The sequence below is a fragment of the Erinaceus europaeus genome, chromosome X (assembly GCF_950295315.1).
Source record: "Erinaceus europaeus chromosome X, mEriEur2.1, whole genome shotgun sequence".
Taxonomy (NCBI): domain Eukaryota; kingdom Metazoa; phylum Chordata; class Mammalia; order Eulipotyphla; family Erinaceidae; genus Erinaceus; species Erinaceus europaeus.
In genome coordinates, this window is record NC_080185.1 from 5125293 (window position 1) to 5149287 (window position 23995).

General features: G+C 50.2%; 1 protein-coding gene across 6 annotated transcripts in view; it reads right to left on the reverse strand.

Moving 5' to 3' along the window:
* Window positions 1–1827, reverse strand: part of MTMR1 (myotubularin related protein 1) — a 58732-nt gene extending 56905 nt beyond the window's left edge. For 3 of the 6 annotated variants that reach the window (XM_007530486.3, XM_060183545.1, XM_016191462.2), the window contains exon 1: window positions 1483–1825. In XM_007530486.3, coding sequence (XP_007530548.2) covers window positions 1483–1631 — 149 coding nt within the window. In that variant the 5' untranslated portion in view covers window positions 1632–1825. Of the gene's footprint in view, window positions 1–1482 lie in introns of all 6 variants that reach the window. The other 3 variants (XM_016191461.2, XM_016191460.2, XM_060183543.1) reach the window with 2 other exon arrangements.
* Between the last annotated feature and the right edge of the window lie 22168 nt (window positions 1828–23995).

The following is a 23995-nucleotide window of genomic DNA, read 5'->3' on the forward strand; positions in this document are numbered from 1 at the left end:
ACTTCCCTGCCTGCCAGCACATTCCACTCCCAGGGCCAAAGATCCACTCCCCCCCACCCTGTCCAGAGGCTCACTTCTCAGTCTCCGCCACTCAGTTTAGACTGTGTTGGCTTCCCACCCCCCTACCCCACCTCCTGCTCCACCCCCACAGAGAAAGACTCCAAGCCACCCCTGTGCACCACAGTGCAGCCAACATGAAAAATATCAACTCCTGGGCCCCAGGATGACCCTCCTGTAGCAGATGCTCAGAGTTAGGTGTGGAGGGGATGGGAAGCCTAGCCACCTGGTGTTCTTCCCAGGCTTCTCAGGGGGTTCCCACGTATACCCCATACTGAGCACTTCCATGCGACCTCTGGCTCCAGCACTCAGCAGTAGTAACTGAGACTGAAATTGAAATAAAATCGCTTGTTCGTTTGTAAGCTAGACAGGAAACATAATGGTCTCGAACTACCCTGGCTCTTAGACATTCTAGAATATCTGCAGGGAAGTGAACCCCTGAGCAGTCAACGCCAAGTCCCGGCTTCCCCAGGATTGCTTAGCAGTGACCCTGAGGACCGAGGAGGACCGGGGAGACCAGTTTAGAAAAGTACATTGTAATTCCAAGGAGGCAGGGAGGGAGGGAGCACTGGGTGTTATTCCTTGGCCTGAGGAACCTCCCAGAAGTTCCTATCTGTGCGTGACTAAGGCAGGCAGGAATGAACATCTGCCTCTGACCCCACGCTTGGCAGAAATGTCTGGGCTGTGCTGTGGTGTCACTGAAATAGCCAAGGTGTGGGACAGCTGCATCTTCCTGGTCTCAGGAGAAACGGGAGGGGGTGGGGGAGGGCTTAGGGAGGCCCTCCCTGCTGAACCCGGTCACCTTAGGTTTCTAAGTGATGGAGCTGAGTCGTGTACCTGCCACAGGGTCAGGTGGCTTCTGTGATGAAAACAGCCCACAAGTTCCTTCCTGCTGTCACCAAGTCAGCCCAAGGCTGTGGCCTGTATCACTGTATCAAAAGCAGCTGGGGCATTTTCCTGTCCCAGGAGCTCCCATCAGGTCCCCTTCTGCCGCCAACCGCACCTGCTCAGCCCCCCCACACCACCACTCCAGCAGGCTGTCCCCACCCCACCAGAGCCCAGAGGCGGCGGGGGCGGAGGGGAGCACGGGCGGGCTTTGGGTCTTCACTCGAGGCACAGTCACGGGGGGTGGACCAGGTGGCAGTAGTCCCTCTACCTCCCGAATGCCGTGTGGCAGGGCGGAGGGAGGTGGCACCAGACACGACCTGACAACTGCGAGCCCCCTGCGGTGCTGGGGTTTCAGACCCTCCAAGCGGAAGTAATACGAGGCAGGGCCCCGTATGAGGGGTGCTGGGTGTTTGGGCTTTCGGCAGGGCCCGGGGAAGGGAGCCTGGAAGGGGCCAGGGGAGGGCGAGGGCCTCGCGCCGGCTACCGGGATCGGGGATCAGAGGGCCGCGGCGGAGAGAGGAGGCCGTCCCCACTCACCTGTCCAGGGTCTCCACGCTGGGCTGTCGGGAGCCGGCTACAGGGCACCCCGCCACCCGAGGGGTCCTCCTGACACCCGCCGGGCCCCCGCCGCCTTCGCCGCCCGCCGCCGCCGCCGCGGCCGCCGCCACCGCCACCGGCCGATCCATGGCGCGCTGGGCCTCCGGGCCACGCGGGAAAGCCGAGATCGCGAGGGGAGCGGCGCCCCGGAACGTCCCGCCACCAGCACCCGCCTCAGGCCGCTGCCATTAATTGTCACCTGGCGACGAGCGGTACCCACAAGGCCGCGCGCGGGGGGCGGGCGGGGGGCGGGGCGGGGCGGGGCCAGAACACCCACGCCCCACCTGGACGCCGAACCCCTGAACCCCCCCACCCCCGCCCCCCAGCCTGTGGCAGCCGGCGGGAGCGCCCTGGCCCGCTGCCCCGGGGTTGCAGTTGGCCGGATACGCAGAGGCCAAACCCAGAGGCTCGAGGGGTGTAAGCAAAGGAGGGGGGCGTTCTCCAAAACAGGGGTGGTACTTGGGGGCCGACCTGGGCGCCGTGCAGACACACTCGAGGGCTGTCCGAGGATGCACATCTGGCGCTGACACCCCGTCGTTTGGCAGTGGAACTTAAACAGAAAACCCCAAACCATCTGGATTCCCACACTTTTTTTCTCTGAAAAATCGGAGCGGGGGAAAAGCCAGTTTCCCCTCCCTCAAGCCCTGAGCCCCCTCCCCGCCGCCCACCCATCCTCAAGACCCTCGTCTTGACATGTTGATGCAGGAGCAATTCCAGACTTTTGAGCGATTTCCTCTCTTCTCCATATCTCTCTCTCTCTCTCTCTCTCTCTCTCTCTCTTCCTCCACCACCCCCTCCGCCCCCACATGCCCACCTCCTTGCCATCTGCAGAGCAACCAAGTATTCTGAGGCTGCCCTCCTAACTTCCGCCCTGGTCTCTATTCACAGCAACATTGAACTTCTGGTGCTTCAATCAGCGCTGTGAAAATCAAGGCAATAGCTGATGAAAAAGGCATTTAAGCCATTTCCTTCCTGAAGGGTGGGGGGAGAATTATTTCTCTGCTTCCTTTGCTGGGTTTGTCTAACAGCCAGCTTATCCTTTCTATACTCACCCCTAATTTTGCTGGGGTGCAGGGTGGCGATTGCCATGGAAATGGACTTACTCCTGTGCCCCAGACTCCCCTCTTAAAATACTAAGGAAATCAATCACTTCCTGACAAAAGGCAAAATTGTGTACAGAGAGCTACCTCGTCCAAGATCCCACCAGCTTAATAACTTTCATTAGAGGACGCCCCATTTGGCTCTCCAGCAGCCACCTTACAGCCAAGAGAGCCTGCAAGAATGAAAGTACCCCATGAGTGCTGAGCAGATGGCTGTGAGCGAGGAGGGGAGATGGCCACACTCTCTGGAGACCCACTGTCTCCAGCTTTCAATTTTCCTAAAAGATTCAGTTAAGTATCTTTATTGTTTCATCTTGTTGTGAATTTCCTTGTTTCATGGGACAGACACAGAGAGACCTGCCCAGAGCTCCAGGAGCTCCACTCTGACCACGTGCACTGACCCAAAGTTTGCAACACATGTGATCAGACCACTGAACCACCACTCCGGATGCTCAATCCCATGTTTAACTTCCCTTCACAGACTCAATGTTCATGCACCCCCCACTCCCTTTAATATGTTGAAACTCTAACACGGAGTTGAGGGAATTTGCAAGTGAGACTTTGGGGAGGTGGCTGGGTCATCAAATCTGGCCCTGGTGATGGGATTAGTGCCTTTGTGGAACAGAGACACTCAAGAGCCTGGTTATATTCTCTCCACCAGCAGATAGCTGTCTGCTATCCAGAAAGGGGGCTTGCTCTGGGACCCCAAGCCAACCACAGCCTTGATCTGGGATTTTAGCTTCCTTTTCCACCACACCCCAGACTCTGGTATTGTGTCTAGGCACTTCACACAGACTAAGACACCCATGTTCAGTGAGTGCTTTGTAACAAGAGGCTATGAGCATCTCTCCCCGTTTTCAGAATGAAAACAATGTTAGTTTAAACATCTTTTAAATCCCATAGCTTTCATGAAAAACTAGATGAGAGAGAAATTCACTGGGACACTCTAAGACTGGACTCCTTTAAGTCAACTTAGGACACAGAAGACAGAGACATACCCTGATATAATCTTTATGTCATCTATCATCTGTCATTTCCTTAGAAGCTCATAGGACCCGGCAAAATAGCTTTGCTATATGTACCACCCAGGTTCATGCCTGACCCCCACCACATGAAGGAAGCTTCAGTGCTGTCCCCCCCCTCTCTCCTTTTTCTGTTTATACCAAGAAGGAGAAGGAGAAGGAGAAGGAGAAGGAGAAGGAGAAGGAGAAGGAGAAGGAGGAGAAGGAGAAGGAGAAGGAGAAGGAGAAGGAGAAGGAGAAGGAGAAGGAGAAGGAGAAGAAGAAGAAGAAGAAGAAGAAGAAGAAGAAGAAGAGGAAGAAGAAACAAACAGCAGCAACTGCTGCTCATGAAACATCATGGGAAAGAGAATAGTGATGAACTTGCAGGCCAGTGTGTTCTCCGCTGGGAGAGAAAGATGACAGATAGATAGATTAATAGATGCTGCATAGACAATGCTAAATAGGTGAGTAGGTAGATAGATAGGCTGGTAGGTAAAGATGATAGACAGATGATAGATATTAAATAGATATTGACAGATGAATAATAGATAGGTAGATGATAGATATTGGGTAGACAGAAATAATGATGACTACAGATAGAAAACAGGTGGTAGATAGAAGATATATAGGTAAGGAGATGATAGATAAGATGACAAATAGATATGGCTAGATAGGTGATAGATACTAGAAACTGGATAGCTAGCTAGTACTAGATATGTAGATAGATACTAAATAGAAACTGGGTAGATAGTACTAGATATGCAGATAGATACTAGATAGATGATACATGAGTAGATGATAGATGACAGATAGGAAGAAAATAGGTAGGTAGACAGATGCATGTTGGATACTTACTGGATAAATGATAGGTAAGTAGGTAGATAGATGATGGATAAATAGATACTAGGCATATAGATAGATGATTGATCAATAAATGGATAGATTGATTATAGGTAGGTAGATTGGTAGGCAGACAGGTTAATATATGATGGATAGGTAGATAGATGATAGGGAGGTAGATGATATACCAATAGATTGATGAAATGACAATAGACTGGTAGAGAGGTAAATAGGTATATAAATGATAGATAGATAGATAGATAGATAGATAGATAGATAGACAGACAGACAGGTAGACAGAGGTGCAATGAAGAGCTGGCTCGTGCTACTCTGGAGGCTTACAGACCCCATGACCTGCCTTTTTGCCAGCTGAGAAGCCAGGGAGCCATGCTGAGAGGGGAAGAGCAGTGGTATAGGGCCAAGGCTGGGCCAGGACAAGAGACCCAGAAGCACCAAAGGCAAGAGACAGGGCTCCCAGCTCAGCAGAGTGCAGCGAAGGGGGTCCATGCTCCTCCAGTGTTTATCCTTTCCATGCCCTTGGTGGTTTGCATGCTGCCCACCCTTACTGGGACCCCCCCCACACACACACACACACTTTGTTCAGGCTGCCAGTCCTGTTACTGATCCCTTCCAGTCACACCCAGACATAAGGTCTAATTGGGGAGTCAGGTGCCCTGTGGCCCAGTGAACTGCACACAGGCAGCCCTCACCAGGACCAGTAAAGCACGCCCAGTAAAGCACAGGTCGTAGGCCTCTCTCTCTCTCTCCCACTTTTTTTTATTGCCACCAGGGTTTATCACTGGGACTCAGTGCCTGCACTGCGAACCCACTGATCCTGGCAGCCTTTTTTTTAAAATTTTACTTGATAGGACAGAGAGAAATTGAGAGGGGAGGAGAGATAGAGGGAGATAGAAAGACAGACACCTGCAGACCTGCTTCACTGCTCGTAAAGCACCTCCCCCCCCCCCGCAGGTGGGGACCAGGAGCTGAAGCCCAAGTCCTTGTGTGTGGTAATGTGTAAGCTCAACCAGGTGTGCCACCATCTGGCCCCTTCCCTTTTTGCCTCCAGGGTTAGTGCTAGGGCTCGGTGCCTGCACTACGAATCCGTTGCTCCTAGAGGCTATTTTTTCCCCTTTTGTTGCCCTTGTTGTTCATCATTGTTGTTGTTATTATTATTGTTGTCATTGGATAGGACAGAGAGAAATGGAAAGAGGAGGGGAAGACAGAGAGGGGTAGTGAAAGACACCTGCAGACCTGTTTCACTGCTTGTGAAGAGACACCCCTGCAGATGGGGAGCCGAGGGATCAAACCAGGGTCCTTATGCCAGTCCTTGTGCTTTGTGTCGTGTGCGCTTAACCCACTGTGCTGCCACCCGACCCCCTTTCCTTTTTCTTTCTTCTTTTAATTTTTATTGATTTATTTTCCCTTTTGTTGCCCTTGTTGTCTTTTTACTGTTGTTGTTGTTATTGATGTCGTCGTTGTTGGATAGGACAAAGAGAAATGGAGAGAGATGGGGAAGACAGTGAGAGAGAGAGAAAGAAAGACACCTGCAGACCTGCTTCATCGCCTGTGAAGCGACTCCCCTGCAGGTGGGGAGCCAGAGGCTCGAACCGTGATCCTTCTGCCAGTCCTTGCGCTTTGTGCCACCCCTTTCACTTTTCTAAAATTACTATCTAATTGTTTGTTTGGGATAAGAAAGAGAAACTGAAAGGGAAGGGGGGATAGCAAAGGCGAGAAACAGACACATGCAAATATGCGTTAAGCTCCCTTCCCCCCCCCCCGCAGGTGGGGACTGGGGACTTGAACCCAGGTCCTTGCACACTATGTGTGCACTCAACCAGCTGTATCACTATCTGGTCCCTCTCTCCCTCCCTATGTTCCCCTTCCCTCTCAATTTCTCTGTCTCTGTAAAAAATAATAATAATAACCATCACAGAGAGGAAGCAAAGGAGACACCACTTCAAACCTGTCAGTCCCAGCCTTCTGAAAACCATATCCATATAAGAAGGCACGTGCAAGTACGTGCACGTACAGACACACACACACACACACACACACACATACACACACTTTGTCAGGGATAGACAGTGGTACACCAGGCTGAGCACACATTATAGTGTGCAAGGACCAGAGTTTAAGGTCCCCCGTCCCCAACTGCAAGGGGGAGGTTTGCCAAGTGGTGAAACAAGTGTTGCAAGTGCCTCTCCTTCTCCCTGTCTATCTCCCCCTCCTCTTTGTCCAATCAAATAAATGGGGAAAATGGCCACTGAGAATCGTGGATTCATCCTGTAGGCTCTGAGCCCCAGTGATAACCTTGATCGGAGGGGAAAATTATGAAGAAAAAACAAGCTGGGGGGGCTGAGCAGTGGCACACCTGATTAAACACATAGTACTAAGTACAAGGATCTGCTCAAGGATATGGGTTCTAGCTCCTAGCTTCCCACCTGCAGGGCGTAAGCTTCACAAGCAGCAAAGTAGGTCTGCAGGAGTCAGTCTCTCTCTCCTTCTCCCCCTCTCCCCCCCCCGCCTCCTTCAGGGTTATCCACTGCTCCTGGAGGCCATTTTTGCCATGTTGTTATTGCTGTTGTTGTTGTTGGATAGGACAGAAAGAAATCAAAAGAGGAGGGGAAGAAAGAGAGGGGGAGAGAAAGACAACTGCAGACCTGCTTCACCACTTGTGAAGCAACCCCTCCCCCTGCAGGTGGAGAACCGGGCACTCGAACCCTGATCATTGTGTGGGTCCTTGCACTCTACACTGTGTGCTTAACACGCTGCGCTACCACCCGGCCCCTGCAGGTATCTCTCTCCTCTCTCCCTTCCCTTCTTTTGGAAAAATACAGGGTGAAAATCGTACCTGGGGGCAGCTCATCAGTATCTCCCGAGTGAGCCTTTGGGTTAGCTCTATGGCAATGGGACCTAGGAAGCTGTATCAGTTAGAGGCTGAGACGTGGAAAGAGGTTACTGGAGCATGGAGAGATAACAAGGTTGGGGAGTGATTAACGAAAGGGAAGTAGAAGGAGCTAGAGACTCAGGGATATGCAGACTCTCATATGCCAGAGGCTCCGAAGCTCCAGGTTCAATCCCCTGCACCACCATAAGCCAGAGCTGAACAATGCTCTTGGAGAAAGAGGAAAAAAAAAACCCTATTTGCACATATTCTGGGAAATGCATAGGAAGCAGATTGCAGCCTGAGGCTGAAGCCCCCTACAACTCACAGAAGTCAGGGGCACAGTGGAAGCCCCACCCCCACCCCCTCGCTTTGCGGTTGTGAGCCTCTACCCTCCAGGGAACACTTCACCTGCAGAAGGGACCATGTACAGGGGAACTTCAGCTCTGCTCTGGGTCAGGGGCTGGGGGGACTTCCTGGATTGGATAGTTTTAGGGAAGCCAAAGGGCAGCTAGCATAGTGCAAGTACCCAGAGCTCCAGAGGCCTCTCCTAGCAGCCCCACAGACACACGTGTCTCCATGCATTTCAACCCCAGCAGACCCAGCCTGGGTGTACAGTTGACCTAGTGACATCACTGAAGTCACCCGAGTACATGGTCCTTGCACTGCAACCCTTCTGCTTCTCCAGGTAGGGTAGGGAGGGTCTGCACAAGGGCTTCTGGACTTCCCATCAAGGAGCAAGACATTGTCTCAGGAAACCCTGACTTAAGAGGGGAGAAGCACCTTGGCAAGTCTGTCCCCTTCCACCCCAGATCAGTGCCATCACCTACAGAAAGAATTGCTCTTTCCAGAGCCCCCAACTGCCCTGACCAACACTCACACCTGACTTCTCTCCCTCTTCACTTGTTTTGCTGGCTTTAGGGGACCTCTCACCGTGTCCCCCCCCACAGACCATCATTGTATGGGTTGGGGTGTGTCCACACCAGTGTCCCTTCTAGTAACCCAGGGCCACTCACGAGTGGAGGCTCAGTGAGTGGGAAGAAAGCAGCCCACGGTCAAGGGACTTGGCCACTGAGATCACCTTCCTCCCACTTTCTAGAATAAACCAAGCAAATCCAGGTAAGATGCATTTTCATTTTATTGAATAACAGAACAGTTAAGAATCCACTTGCTTTTCCCTTCAAGTTACAACCTCTTGATTACAACCATGTAACTGCTAACTTCTGGTGACATTCCCAATGAAATTCCCACTGTAATGCTCAGCCGTGGAATTCAGGGTCACACGCTGATGGGAGGTTTCTCAAAACAGTAGGGCGTCTCCCCAGAACTGGGGGCACACACAAACACAGGCAACAATTTTGTTTTGACTCACAGCAAACTCAAACAGCTCATTGGAAATGACATACAAGATACTCCTGCCATAGACATAAAGCTCGGGGCCCCAGCCATCACAGAAAAATAAACCCATGCTTGGATGAATGCCCACCTGGGGGCTGCGTGCCTGCCTCAGGGCCCCCTTCCCTATTGCTTCTAGATAAGGGCATTAAGTAACTGGGGTTCTTCCAATCGGCTCTGAGAAGGAACTCCAGGACATCTTCTCTGCTGGTCTCAGTGTATGCCCGGGGCCCCCACAGGAAGACATAGCTGGGGGGCCAGCTGCCGCACACCTGCTGGTACACCAGGTACTGCTCCTGAACCCACACTCTGGTGAGGAGATTACGCGGCTCCCCGTAAACATAGTGCTCCCTCCCGTCATACACGCCCATGGTGCCCAGCGCATTCCACATGTCCTTCTCCGAGGCGCAGTCGTTCTCCAGGGCGATGACACCCAGCACCATCACCAGCAGGCCGGTCTTGGGTCTGCTGTCCTCGTCCTCGGTCATCCCGTCGTAGGTGAGGCCCAGGGCAGGGACCAGGACGTAGCAGTGGGCCTCGGGGCTGAGCTTGTACAGATCGATGCCAAACACCAGCTGTAAGCACTCGTGGGCCTGGCTTAAGACGAGAGGTAAGTGCTCCTCCTGGTTGGGGAGGACCGCCCTCAGCATCTCAGTCTCGGAGGGGGCCTCCCTCATGCGGTACTTGTGGAGCAGGAAGGCCACCAGGTCAACCGTCTTCTCCTGGAGCTCATCCTCTCCCAAGGGGGCCAGGGGGCCCTGGGCCTCCAGCCCAGCACCTGCCCCAGCCTCTTCTCTGCTGCCGCCCTCCTCTTCCTCCCCACCCCAGGCGCCATCCTTCTCTCCGTGGCTGCTGCTGCTCGCTGCCGCTGCCTCCTCCTCCACCTCCTCCTCCTCCACCTCCTCCTCCACCTCCACCTCCTCCTCCTCCTCCTCCTCCTCCTCCTCCTCCTCCGGTGGGTTCCCTGGGGCCTCATCCCTGGGAGGACTCTGGGGATCATCGTGTCTCCCTGTAGCCAGCCTGAGCAGGGACTCTGGGAACTCCACGCAGGGCGAGGAGGAGCCAGAGGAGGACGGAGAGGAGTAAGTGCAGAAGCAGAGTTTCTGGGGCTCCTCGTAAACCCAGGACAGCTGCCCTCCTATTAGGGCAGGGACTTCTTCTGGGCGCTGAAGTTCTTCTTCCATCTCCTGGAGCTCAGCCTCATGGCGAGAAGACATGATGACGACGATGGTCACACAGGCAGCGGCAACACGTGGAGTGTCGGGTGGGACCCTAGGCTTAGGGAGAGAGGGGGTGTGAGCACCTCCCAGAACAGGACTGGGGGTGGTGGTGGTTGTGGTGGTCACTCACCGTGGGCTGCTTTCCGGGGTGCGTGGGGCTTCACAGGTTCTGTCCTCCTGGGCAACGTCCGTCAGATCCTGAAGGAAAAGCGAAGAGGTTCCTCAGGCTGCAGCCGCCCCAGCCTGAAGTTTGGGGCTCACACCCTGGTGACTTCTGTGGTGAGGGAGCCCCTCAGGTCTCTGGAACCCATCCCTGGGCTGGCCTGGTCAGAAGAGGCTGCAGGAGGCCTGTGTCCTGGGGTTCATCTCCTGGGGGCACACCGACTCACACCTCCAGCCCCCCCAGGTGCCCTCTTTTCCTGCCTGTTGCCTCCTGGGCTGTGCAGACAGCATCCAGGCTCTCTTATCCCTGGGGGTGGGGAGCGTGTACCGGCTTGTGGGTGGAGGTGCGCCCCCTCTGGCGCTCTGTGGCATTGCTTCTGCGCCCAGCCCCGCCCCTCAGCAGGGGTGCTGTGCCCCGCCCCCCATTGCCCCGCCCCTGCAGACACCTTCGGTGGCCGTTGTTTTTTGAAGGGGGAGGGGGTGCTCTCACCCTGACTAGACGTGGGGCCTCCAACCCCCCTCCGGGCCAGAGGCCCCGCTCCTCCCCCCACCCCCAGCCCCTACCCCTGCCGGGGACTCTGCTGAAAAGCTCAGGACGCCCGCCACCCACTCAACCCCGTCCCTCTCCCCCACCAAGGCCTGAAAACAGCAGCAGCGCCTGAGAGGGCTCAGCTTTGGGGTGCAGGTCCCTCAATCCTCCTCCCTTGGGGATCTCACGGTGACTCCCACGGGACCCAGCCCCCCCCTGTGGGCCTGCGGCCTCTGAGACCCCTCAGTTTTGGGGTGCAGGTCCCTCAATCCTCCTCCCTTGGGGAACCTCACGGTGACTCCCACGGCACCCACCCCCCCTCTGTGGGCCCGCGACCTCTGAGAGACCCCTCAGTTTGGGGGTGCGGGTCCCAGAGAGCACCCCTCGACTCCGGGAACCCGGGCGGCCCCTGCCCACCCCGCGGCCTTCAGCCCGCCCCTGACCCCCGAGATCTGAGAGAGGGAAGCCGAGGGGCGCCGCACCCGGACAATCCCGCAGGGACCCTCAGAGGTTTCGGGGGACGCCGGGCGGCTCCTCAGGCCGTCCTGGCGTCTGGACCCCGACTCCGGGAAGGCGCCCCACCTCTCACACCACCCCGCGGCCCTCAGCCCGCCTCTGACCCCGAGTTCTGAGGGACGGCTCGGCTCGGCTCGTGCACCCCAACGCCACCAACGGTTCTCCCCCCCAGGTCCTCGGGGGTCTCCGACGGGCCCTGGGTGCTGTCTCGGGATCGTGGGAGAGGAGTCTGGAGGCCCCTGAGCGGTCGTGGCATGCTCACCCTCGTCCTGCAGGCACACGTCCTCCGGTCGCCGATCGCCAGCAGACTGAGCACACGGTGAGCCGCCCTTTATATACCAGCGGGCCTGAGCACCCGGATGTGCAGGGGGCACGTGCCCCCCCCCCCCCCCCGCGCTCCTTGCCTGGCCTATCCCGTCCTCCCACCCTCCCTTGCGCCTTCCCGCCCTCCCGTGCTGCTTCCCGCCTTCCAGTCCTCCCTTGCGCCTTCCCGCCCTCCCATGCTGCTTCCCGCCTTCCCGCCCTCCCATGCTCCTTCCGGTCCTCCCACCCTCCGACGCGACGCGCCCTCTCACCCTCCCATGTTCCTTCCCACCTGCCCGCCCTCCCACCAGGCGTTTTCTGCTTCTCATACTGTTCTGGGTTGCTGGTTCCTCATAACCTTCCAGTGTCATCACCATATCTACCTCAGAATACGGGGTCCTTCTCAGCCACCCTGAGACCTTGCTCCTGACCCCAGACCCCCCCACCCATGCTGGGCGCCTCCGAAATCTGACTCTGTTTCGGGGTGCAGGGTCGTCACGCTCTGTTCTGGGATGATTGCCCACACCCTCCTGCCAACTTGAAATTGTGCCCCTCACACTCAGGCTCTGACCCCTGAGTAAACCACCACCCCCCTAAGCCCTGCAGGCATCCTTTGGGAATTTCATAGGGTGGGAGCCTCAGTGGGCTGGGGTTGCCACTCTGCTGATCTAAGACACCCCCCCATTGGACCCAAGTTCAGACCCCTTAGTTCTCTTGCAGGGGTGGAGTCGGGAGGCAACTGCACCCCAACAACAGTGCTAGCGATGCTCAGGCTGTCATCGGCTGGAGCTGCGTTCCGTGGGTTCCCTCTCTCCTGGGGAGATACAAGATGGGGCACTGCAGCCCCCATGGCTATGAGGAGGGCAGGGGTCTGGGGTCCTGCGGTTTGGGCGCGACCTAGTAGTGTATGGTGGGGGGCAGAGATTCTCACTTTTTTTTATTATTTAAGAAAGGGGACATTGACAAAACCATAGGATAGGAGGGGTACAACTCCACACAATTCCCACCACGCGATCTCCATATCCCCTCCCCTCCCCTGATAGCTTTCCCATTCTCTATCCCTCTGGGAGCATGGACCCAGGGTCGTTGTGGGTTGCAGAAGGTGGAAGGTCTGGCTTCTTTAAGAGTCTCATTTCTTTTTTTTTCTTTTTTTTTGCGATCTACCATTTCTTTTTTTTTCCTTTTTTTTCTTTTTTTTCTTTTTTTCTTTTTATTTTTTATTAAAGAAAGGATTAATTAACAAAACCATAGGGTAGGAGGGGTACAACTCCACACAATTCCCACCACCCAGTCTCCATATCCCACCTCCTCCCCCGATAGCTTTCCCATTCTCTATCCCTCTGGGAGCATGGACCCAGAGTCATTGTGGGTTGCAGCAGGTAGAAGGTCTGGCTTCTGTAATTGCTTCCCCGCTGAACATGGGCGTTGACTGGTCAGTCCATACTCCCAGTCTGCCTCTCTCTTTCCCTAGTAGGATGGGTCTCTGGGGAGGCTGAGCTCCAGGACACATTGGTGGTGTCTTCAATCCAGGGAAGTCTGGCCAGCATCCTGATGACACCTGGAACCTCATTTCTTAATCTGCATTCCCAGGAAGAGATGCGCTCACCTACCCCATCTGTGGACCTCGACTGTGTGCGTGTGTGCTGTGTAGGCACGTACACAAGGGCGAGGGCACCACAGGAAAATGTTTGTGTCCGCGTGCATGAATATTCTCTCTCTCTCCCTCCAGGGTTAGCACTGGGCCTCGGTACCTGCACTACAAATCCACTGCTCCTGGAGGCGATTTTTCCCATTTTGTTGTCTTTGCCCTTATTGTTGTTGTTGTATTGTTACTGTTGTTATTGCTGTTGTTTTTGAAAAGGACAGAGAGAATTCAAAAGAGAAGGGGAAGACGGAGAGGGGGAAAGATAGACACCGCTTGTGAAGTGACCCCCCCTGCAGGTGGGGGGGGGACCTGGAACCGGGATCCTTAGCCAGTCCTTCGGCTTCGCGCCATGTGCGCTTAACCCACTGCTGCACTGCCGCCTGGCCCCCTTCTCTCTCTTTCTCTCTTTTTTAATTTTTTATATTTATTTATTTATCTATTCCCTTTTGTTGTCCTTGTTGTTTTATTGTTGTAGTTATTATTGATGTCATCGTTGTTGGATAGGGCAGAGAGAAATGGAGAGAGGAGGGGAAGACAGAGAGGGGGAGTGAAAGACAGACACCTGCAGACCTGCTTCACCGCCTGTGAAGCGACTCCCCTGCAGGTGAGGAGCGGGGGGCTCAAACCGGGATCCTTACGCCGGTCCTTGTGCTTTGCACCACCTGCGCTTAACCCGCTGCGCTACAGCCCGACTCCCTCTCTTTTTTAAAGACTTATTTATTTGTTAATGAGAAAGATAGGAGGAGAGAGAAAAAGAACCAGACATCACCCTGACGCATGTACTGCTGGGGAATGGAACTCAGGGCCTCATGCATGAGAACTGAATGCTTTATCCACTGCACCATCTCCTGGACCACTCTATATGTGCATTCTCCTTATTTACCATGGTAGGAGGTGGGAGGTGCCCAGACTTCTGTGTATCTCTCCCTCTGTCTCTCTCTCTCTCTCTGTGTGTGTGTGTGTGTGTACACGTGTGCCTAGACTGCCCTTTGCCTGTCACAGCACACACAGGCTTCTTCACCAAAAGTGATCCACTCTGACACTATTGTGTCTCCTTGTCTGTGCACATGACCCCAGACTCTGCTTGCCTGTGGCAGCACAGGCTCTGTCACCTCGAAGAATCCACTCCAACACTTGCCATGTCCTGGACCCTGGGCTTCACTACCCACTAACACAACTCTCTGCAAGGCTGGGCTCTCCCACCCAGAGGCTTCTGATGACACTGGCTCGTAGTCCAGATCAAAAGTCTCTGTTGTTCCCTTTGTCCCGTGTCCTGTGTCATCCTGGGTCTCCTGGCACTTGGGGACGAGGACGTGAGCTTGGGCAGAGGGTACCCTGCCTCCTGCCCCCTGTGACACCCCCCCCACACACACACACACAAGCATTGCTCCCATCTCCAGGCTCTGGGTGCTCCTGTATCCTTGTTTAGATTTGTGGTTTGTACTCTACCTTTTTTTCAAAGGCTTAACGTATATTGAGGACACTTTTATGATTGTAGGAAAATGAAATGAAAAGTACAGAGACCTTGCTCGGCCATGCACCCACATACTAACAGCCTACCCCACCATCTGCTGACTCCTTCAACTTAAGGTAGCAGTTGTCATTGCCACAGTGTCTCCATTGCTTCACAGCTCATTCCTTCTCAGTGCTGAGTTGTCCCCTCCCTTCTCTGCATGAACCATCTGTTTGTTTTTTTCATTTTTATTATTTACTTTTAAATTATGTGCACATCTTTAGTTTTTCAATACTTTATTAGCTAGAGATGGAGAGAAATGGAGAGGGAAGGGGGAGATAGAGATAAGGACAGACCTGCAGCCCTGCTTCATCACTTGTGAAGCTTTCCCCCTGAAGATGAGGACTAGGGGCTTGAACCTGGGTCCTTACACATTGTAACGTGTACTCAACCAGGTGTGCCACTGCCCAGCTCCTTTGAAGCATATGTTTATATCCATCAACCTTCTAAAGGACATCTTGGTGGCTTCGCAAGTGTGCCACCAAGAAGGAAAATTATAAAGAGACCTGAGGGGGTGTGTGTGTGCATATGTGTGTACAGAATTTTCCAGTCCACTTATCCAAATGCCAAGGAGAATGACTGCTGCATGGGCTAGTAAGAGCATGCCCAGGTTTTGCAAGACACAGCCAAACTGTCTTCCAGAGTGGCTGTCTCATTTTGCATCCCCCCAGGAGCAATGTGTGAGCATCCCTGCTGATCCCAGTCCTGGTCCTTGCCGGCCTTCGGTGGTATCAAAGGCTCTGCACCCACACTTTCCTGACAGGTGCAGAGTGAAGTTTTATTCTTGTTACTTTCCTAGTTTCTTAGTGACATACGCAGGAAGCATCTCTTCATTCTAACTTGCTATATGCACTTCCTTTGGGGAGGTGGCTATTCAGATCTTTTGCCCATGCTTGAATCTGGTTGTTTCTTTTCTTCTTGTCCTCTTTGAATCATCCTTTGTATAGTTTCTCTTCTTCCCCCCTCCTCCTCTTGCTCCTCCTCCTCCTCTCCTTCTCCCTCACTTTCTCCTTGTCTTCATTCTTCTGCCACCGGCATTATTGCTGGTGCTCTGTAATGACACTGCTAATCTGCTGCTCCTGGCAGAAGGAAACACCTTCAGATCTGCTTCACTGCTTGTAAAAGCTTTCCCCCTGCAGGTCGGGAGTTGGGGCTTGAACCTGGGCCCTTGCATATGGTAATTAATGTGTGCTCAATCAGGTGTGGTACCACCTAGCCCTCCTTGGTGTATTCTGGATAGCATTCTGTCATCAGATTTGTCCTTGAAAAGACTTTCTGCCATCTCATGAATCCTTTCCTGTTGGTGTTTTGCCCTAGGGCCTTGATCTTGGCTATTTTGTACCACAGACTGTTGGTTTTCTTTGGCAAGCTCTCAGTGAAGCTCTTAGAGGCCTGGAGGAAGGCGTGTTCCTTTTGAAAGCACCTGCATTGCTCTGGTCAAGCTGCTGGAGGTGCCACAAGACTGAGGCTGGAGCACTCAAGTGAAGAGGATTTGGACTGCATCCATAAAATTAGCTAGTAGCTACTTCTCAAGCCACCTTTCATCTCCTTTCCCTTCTTCTGCTCCAGGCTAATTTGAATTCCTTTACAGACCCCTACTATTGGTGTGTGTGTGAGGGGGGGCTAAAACTGCAATAATCTGGTCAGGCATGGACTCCTGCAAATGATCTGTCCCCTTGTGTGTGACCAGTCCCCCCAAACTCGACATTTTCAATACCAAGAGTGCATTCTCTTGCACTTCTAGATGTCAAAAGTCTGACACAGACTGGGCTAACATCAAGGGGTGAGCAGGGTTGAGTTTTATCTGGAAGCTCTAGAGGAGTCACACCCTGACCTTTTTGTGCTTCAGGAAGCGTCACCATTTCTTGGCGCATGCCTCCTTTCTCAAACTGGAAAGCCAGCAATGGACCAGCAGCACTGACTCTCCTCAAGCCACTTGCCATACTTGGTTGAAGTGATCTCTCTTACACTTCTAAGGACCCTTGCAATGACTATGGGCTCATCTCGGCAATCTAGAATCATCTCTCCATTGTCAGACCACCTGTTTAGCAGCTCTCACTCTTTGTAGCCTAAATTCCCCTTTGTTAACTCACTTGACACATTTGCATGCTACAGAGGGTAGCATATGGACAGCCACATCCCAAATGTCCCCTCATCTGCACTAGTTGTCCCATGCTGGGGAAAGGCAGGCTTCTGGAAGGTTGGCTAGTCTGCATGGGGGAGGTGTCTCTGAACTGTAACTGAACACACACCTATCTCCCTGACCACAGGCAACAGACATCTCCTCCAGTTTCAAGACCGAGCTCTGACCACAGTCCCAGAGAACTCTGTCCAGAGTCCCAGTCTCTGCCCCAAAGTCCTCTGTCCACCTCTGTCATAATAGGTGACCCAGTGCATGGGAAACACATGACTGGCCTGGCTTACTATTGGGCAAGATTATGCAGTTATAACTATCTATCTATCTATCATCATCATCATCTATATATTATTAAGTAAATAATGGTTAGCAAGACAGTTGTTGACATACAGGTATAGTCTCTTACCATCTTCCATCACCCACCCATGTCCCTCTTCACTATGCACTAAATAGTCAATGCCCTCCCCTCCCTTTAGTCCAGATATTCTTTGAAGATGGCCACTGGCAACCATTTTACTTACATTAGTTTCCAAGTAGAAACCAGCTGAATCAGGCTTCAGGTGGCAGTAGACTCAGAACCTCAGTCACAACTAGAGTGACCAAAACAAAACAAATCCTGGCAGCATCTCTGACATCTTACCCTACCAACTAACCTGGGGAATGAGGTACAGGAGGTGTCAAAGTGGTCCCAGAAAAATATCCATGTGATAATTCCTAGAATTGGAAGTGGTGAAGAGGCCACACTGCCAGGAGCATCAAGATGGCAGGAGGGATTAAAGAAAGTGGTCTTCTATCCAGGTGAGTCCTATCTAACTGCCTGGGTCCTTTAAATGCTGAGGGGGCAAGTGGGTTTCTTGAGGATGCTCTGTTGATGATGGAGGAATTGGGGTACAGGTAGCCCCTAGAAACTGGGAAAGGCAAGAAAATGATTCTGCTTTGGAGCTTCTGGGAGAAATTCAGTCCTAGCATGTGTTTATGGTAGGCTTTGAGACCTGGATTGGATTTGTGACCTCATGAACAATGAAAGGACATAAACGAGTGTTGGAAGGTGATCAGTCACCTTCAGTTTATGGGTATGCTTTCTTACAGCAAAAACAGGCAATTAATACACATAACACATTCCATCCTGTGTTGAGATTGCTATCTGTGCACACATGATTACAGTGCTTTATGAGAAGGGCTGTCTTCCCTACGAGGATGATGAGGCTCCCTTATACCCCAGAGACGGAAAAGTTCACATCCTTTACCCACAAAGCACTTTTTAAAAAATATTTATTTATTTATTCCCGTTTGTTGCCCTTGTTGTTTTATTGTTGTATTTATGATTGTTGTTGTTATTGATGTCGTCGTTGCTGGATAGGACAGAGAGAAATGGAAAGAGGAGGGGAAGATAGAGAGGGGGAGAGAAAGACACCTGCAGACCTGCTTCACTGCTTGTGAAGCGACTCCCCTGCAGGTGGGGAGCGGGGGGAGCAGGGGGGGGCGGGGGGGACGGGTGCTCGAACTGGGATCCTTATGCGGTTACTTGAGCTTTGAGCCACGTGTGCTTAACCAGCTGCGCTACCACCTGACTCCCCCACAAAGCACTTTCTACCCCAGCAGGGACCCTGCGTCTCCCCTTCCGCCACCCTCCAACTTACACCTCATCCAGGTTTCTCTCCAGAACAGGTTTGGGATTTAAAGTAGTCTCCTTGTGTGGCTTCTGTGGAATGCATTCTGAAATGCAGGCAGTTTCAGAAGCACTGAAGTCTTAACTGCTGTAACTCAGAAGACATCTTCTCCAGGCTACTAGAAAATGCAAGGCCAGGCCTTCTCGTTTGTCTATGGGTTTACCCACCCTATTTGCTTTAAAGAACAAATTATTGCAGGTAAGGAAACATCCATATCTGAATCTAAGCCGGTGCAGGGGGGGTAGGGGGTGGGGAGTGAGACTACTTTGTTTTGCTAATCGTTCATCTTCCAAATCTGTCCACTACAAAAGACTTTCTGATAATCCCTTAACTAATTTGTAAATCTTCTGATAGACATTTGAGAGTCTTAGGCATATTTCAAATTCTAGTGCCCCTGCATCATGCTGACAGTGCTCCTAGGACCCTGGCGAAACCTGCTGTGATCTGCTTCACATGCAGAAGACTTTCCCATGAATGCACTCACCTCATTCTTGTCTGGGAGCTGCATGTGCTTCCTCTTTGCCTTGGGTGCCCCCTTCCTTGGAGTTGGTATCCACCAATCACAGGTGTTCATGCTCCAGCAGAAATGGTTGCATATGTGGGGCTGAGGAGGCAACTCTGTTACAGCACCAGCTTTGCGAGTGTCAGTTCCCAGCACTGCATATGACATAACAGTGCTCTGGTCTGTCTTGGAAAAAGAGACTCCTTTCTTCAGAATGTCCCTTGCACATGATCCTTCATTTGCCTAATGCCCCCTAGTGCCCCCGAATGCCACATGGCCTGTCCAAATGACCAAACCACAGACTTGTATTCTGTAGGGTTGTGAAACTTTTGACTATTGCTTTTTCCCCAAGACCTAGAGAAAACTGAGCACATCATCAAAAATCAATCCAAATACAAACTGGTGCAGCCCCCTTTGGAAGACTGTGTGTAGAGTCCTTATACAAATAGAATGGAAGTACCTTAATGCCAGGAGCCATTTCTCTGCTTGATAAGCTTTGAAACAATGGAAGCCCTCAAGACAAGTTTTCATTTCCCCCTGGGCAGGCCATTTCCCCTCAGGTAGACCATTTATCAGAAATCAAGTGACACAACACATAGTTGTGGTAACAAACATGGTTTCGGCCACTGTATGTTGCAAGGAACATTCCACTTTGATGATTGCTCCCCCCTTCCTCCTCCTGCACTTCCCCCTTCCCCAAAGCCTTATAATGCCTGTGAACACAATAAAATTTTGCAGCTTGATCAGAATCCTGTCTTGCTGTCGTTCTTTCACATCTCTTGTCCTTGTCATTCCAGGTCCCGAGGTTCCTAGCCCCTGTTCACCACCCCACTGGCTGGGGCATCTGGCGCCCGAACGTGGGGCGAAGAAGCCTTCTGGACCTAGGAACACCACTGATCGAGAGGATAGGCCTATCCTAATTCACTGAGCCACCGCGGCCAAGGGGGTAACGCAAAGGCTCGCATAAATCGCCACAGAACTGCCCGGCCGTGAGTCGCATCTGGAGGAGTGTCACAGCGGCGAGGTAAGTACTACCATGGGACATGAATTTGGTAAACAAGACTTGTTTATTAAAGGACTCAAGGAGTCCCTCAAGACACAAGGAGTAAGGGTTAAGAAAAAGGATCTCAAGTTTTTTTTTTATTTTGTGAGTGATGTTTGTCCATGTTTTCCCTTAGAGGGGACTATTGATGAAAAAATATGGGCTAGAGTAAGAAACTGTTTAAGAGATTTTTATGAGACCTTTGGTCCAGAAAAGATTCCAGTCCAGGCTTTTTCTTATTGGAATTAAGTAAATGATATACTCAAAGTCTATAAACATTGTCCTGATGTACAGTGAGTCATGAGAGAGGGAGAAAAAGTCTTACAGGGACACTTCCGGCCACCTTCTGTTTGTGAGTCTGTCTCTATTCCCATGCCTGATTCAGGAGGCCCCGCCCCTGAGGCGCCTGCTAAGTGCCCTCCTGTTAAGATTTATCCCTCTTTGACAACCTTAAGACCCCCCCGCCAAAGATGGGCCTGATGATAGTCTTTCTCCTGAAGAGGCCTTATCCCTTGATGAAGAGATGGCCAAATATCATAATCCTGACCAGCCACCCCTACGCTCTTCCTTGTCCAGACTGCCTCCTTACGCCACCACCCCTCCGTTTTGTGCTCCAGTCCTCGACTTGGCCGACACCACCAAGGCTAAAACTCAACTAGCACAAAAAACAGCTTCCCTTAGAAAATTAATAGAAGAAAAAATTAGAGCATTTACAATTAGTTAAAGAACTGTGGGCTCTTGATTTGACATTATCTTAAAACTAGCCAGCCAAAAATATCCAGCTTTTTTCCCTCTACTCTCAGAAAGTGTTAAACCAATTCTGAGTGAGATCTTATCTGGCTAGAAAGTTATTCTTTAGAAAAAGAATGAAATCAATCAAACAAAACGTTCTCTTTAACTTAAAAGCTATTAATCAGAGAACCAGTACACACTTTTGATAGAAATTTAATGATTTGTTTCTTTAAAACACTAAAATGTACCTTAGCCTAGAAAAAAAGCTTTCAAAGATTTTTCTCCGCGCTTCTCCATGTGTGGCGGTAAACTAAGCCTGCCTGTTCCATCCACGCAGCCAATCACGGCACAGAGCTCCTGCTCCACAGATTGACAAACACTTCAGTCAATCATTTTAAGTCATAAACGCCCCTGGGGGGGGGGTGGAGTGGCTGTGAGTTAGAAATCCAAAAGCCGCTTTTCAAAGGGAAAATTTTTCTTTTCACCAAGAATGTCTGTTTTAAGTCTGTACCTTGTTTTCATTAATGTGTGTTAACCCCTAAGTAACTAAAGTTTGTTTTAAGTTTTAAATAAGATTTAGTTAAGCTAAATGTGGTTTTAAAGATCCCGACTCATAGAGATGGCACACCTTTACCAGAGTAAAATATAGGACAGTTTTGTCCTTCTGATAGCTAATATCAGCATCAATTCATTAGTTAAAAGATTTTCTGAGATATCTAGGCATGGTAAAATGCCTCTACAGTCTCTCTCACTCTTGTGAGAATTGTAAATCTTACCAGCACCCCAATACCAACTGCCACTGTTTGTAACAAATTCCATGTTTGATTGGCTTTCTAATAACCCAGTCTGGGTAGAGCAGTGGCCTTGCCAGGAAAAATGGGTTAAACATGATATTCCTGGCCTGATAAAATTTTTCATTTGACAGATGTGATTCAACAAAATTATTTAGTGTAAAATGGTCATCTAAAAAATGTTAATAGTAAAAATTTATTTTGAACATTTCAGCTATAAGGTTTATGTTAGCCTTTTAAGTTACCTATCCAAATCAAAGTGAAAGATCAACTAAGTTGTGTACCCACCCTTGTTCATGGCTGCCCTAAGGGTGTGATAGCTTTGTGATAAACAAAGATCCTAACAAACAAGGTTTAACATTTTACTTAAAATTGTTTAAGACTGGCTTGGGTTAGCAAAAGATAACACAATGGTTATGCTAATTATTTACATGCCAGAGGCTTTTGCTCTGGTTTTCCTCTTTATATCTTTCTGCTTTTAAAAATTATCTGGTTTGTTTTAAGACGCTGTCAGAGATTTATTCTTGGCAAATAGTGTTTTTGGTCTGATAGAAGATTTGTTTTGGCAAATCCTGATTTAACAAAATTATTATCTTAAACATTTAAGCTATGAGATTTTATTTTAGCCTTTTAAGTTGCCATATTAGAGTTCTAAGGAGCAAAATCTATTAAGAGTTTTATATCTATGCTTACTCATGATAGCCTTGTGATGAGTAAAGATCTTAGTAAACTAAAGTTATAATAGTGTGCTTAAAATGTCTAATCAGTTTGAAATAATGTTAAAAAATGGTAAACATTTTATCATATCAACACATTAGGTATTGACTTTCTATAACATATTGGTATATTTTAATAAAGAGCCTTCTAAAATCATATGAAAGAACTCAAGCCAATTCTAACCATTAGATCATCAATTAAGTTGGTACAAGTTCTCTCCCTAAGTAAATAATCATAGGTACATCTGCACATGAAGAACTGACTGCTCATATGGTAAGATTTAAAACTAAACATTTTTCATTTTTTATTTATGGGTGTGTGATGACTCCTAAAGTCACTCATATCCTAAAATTTTTCTCATTTTTAAAGCCTCTTAAAATTTTAATGCTTGACCTGCCATAGTGAGAGCACTTTACTGGCTCCTGTATTGTTTAATTAAGATCCTGCTATTCAGACTTTTAAGATTAATCTCCATTGATAAAAGCCAATGCTCTCTGGCAGATTGATGTAATTCACCTGCCCATGTTTAGTAAACAAAAACATTTTTTCTTTCTCAGTTGGTATTTTTTCCAAATTTATGTGGGCTACAGCTCAAACAAGAAAAACTAAAACCTTTAAGCTTAATTAATTAAAAAATAAGGGGAATGCACCCCCCAGTATTCAGTTGTCTAAAGTGTCAATGAAGTAACTATACTAAACCTTTTTAATATTTACAAAAATTCGAATTTTACATTTATTATATCTCATTGGCAAAGCCACCCACCCTTCCAGTCATAAAGACATATTCTTTTTCCTTTTTCAACACTGGATGTCCATGTTTGTTTTCCTTTTATTATGGTGGATGACATTATTGCTCTAGCAAAATCCACAGTCCCTGTTGGCAAGTCCTTACCACAAAGGACGCCATGGCAGTATATTCTCCAGCTAACCGCACCAGCCTATCCAAGTCTTCTCTTTCTGCTGACCTACCACTGCTGACTTCATCTTTGCATGTTTATTGACTGCTCACTTTTCTCAAAATATTCCTCATGTTCAAGGAACCTCATCTATTGTGTATGCACCTCCTCTGTGTTTTGGTACAACACTATCCTATATTTTCATGTCAATTCTTCTCTACCTGGTCCTTGCCTCCTAGTTTTGCTTGTTCCACAGCTGACTCTCTATGAAGAAGAAAAATTTCATCAGTTGGCTCTGACAACCACCAGAGGACCAGACGTGCTGTGTTTCTTCCCCTGGACATAACATCCACTGACTGCTTCCCTTAGACTTGCTGGTGGCATGCTAGGACACTCTATATATTCCTCCCATGAATTTTCTGACAAATTACAACAGGTTATAGACTCCACCACAAATAGTCTTGAGTCACTACAGATCCCCTTATGGGACCCTTGATTAGTCTTTTGTTAATGATTACCTTAGGACCCTTTATTTTCAATGAGATTACTGATTTTATAAAACAGCAGATTGACTCCTTGGCATCAAAACCTTTGCAAATACATTATCACAGACTTGATTTGGCTGATAGAGGCCTGGCTGAACCTGAGGATGACAGACCTCCTTTTCGGATGGCATAAAACTCAGAATTATGCATTGAGACATCCAACCTTGGCAGGGCAAGGACGCCAGTAAGGGGTGCGAGGCAAAGCACTGCAGGGGGAGGACCCTATCATCCGCCTCTGAGTCTCCCGTGAAGCAAACCTGATTTGCATGGAGGTTGGTGTCAGCAACAAAAATTGTTTCCCTGGAAACTG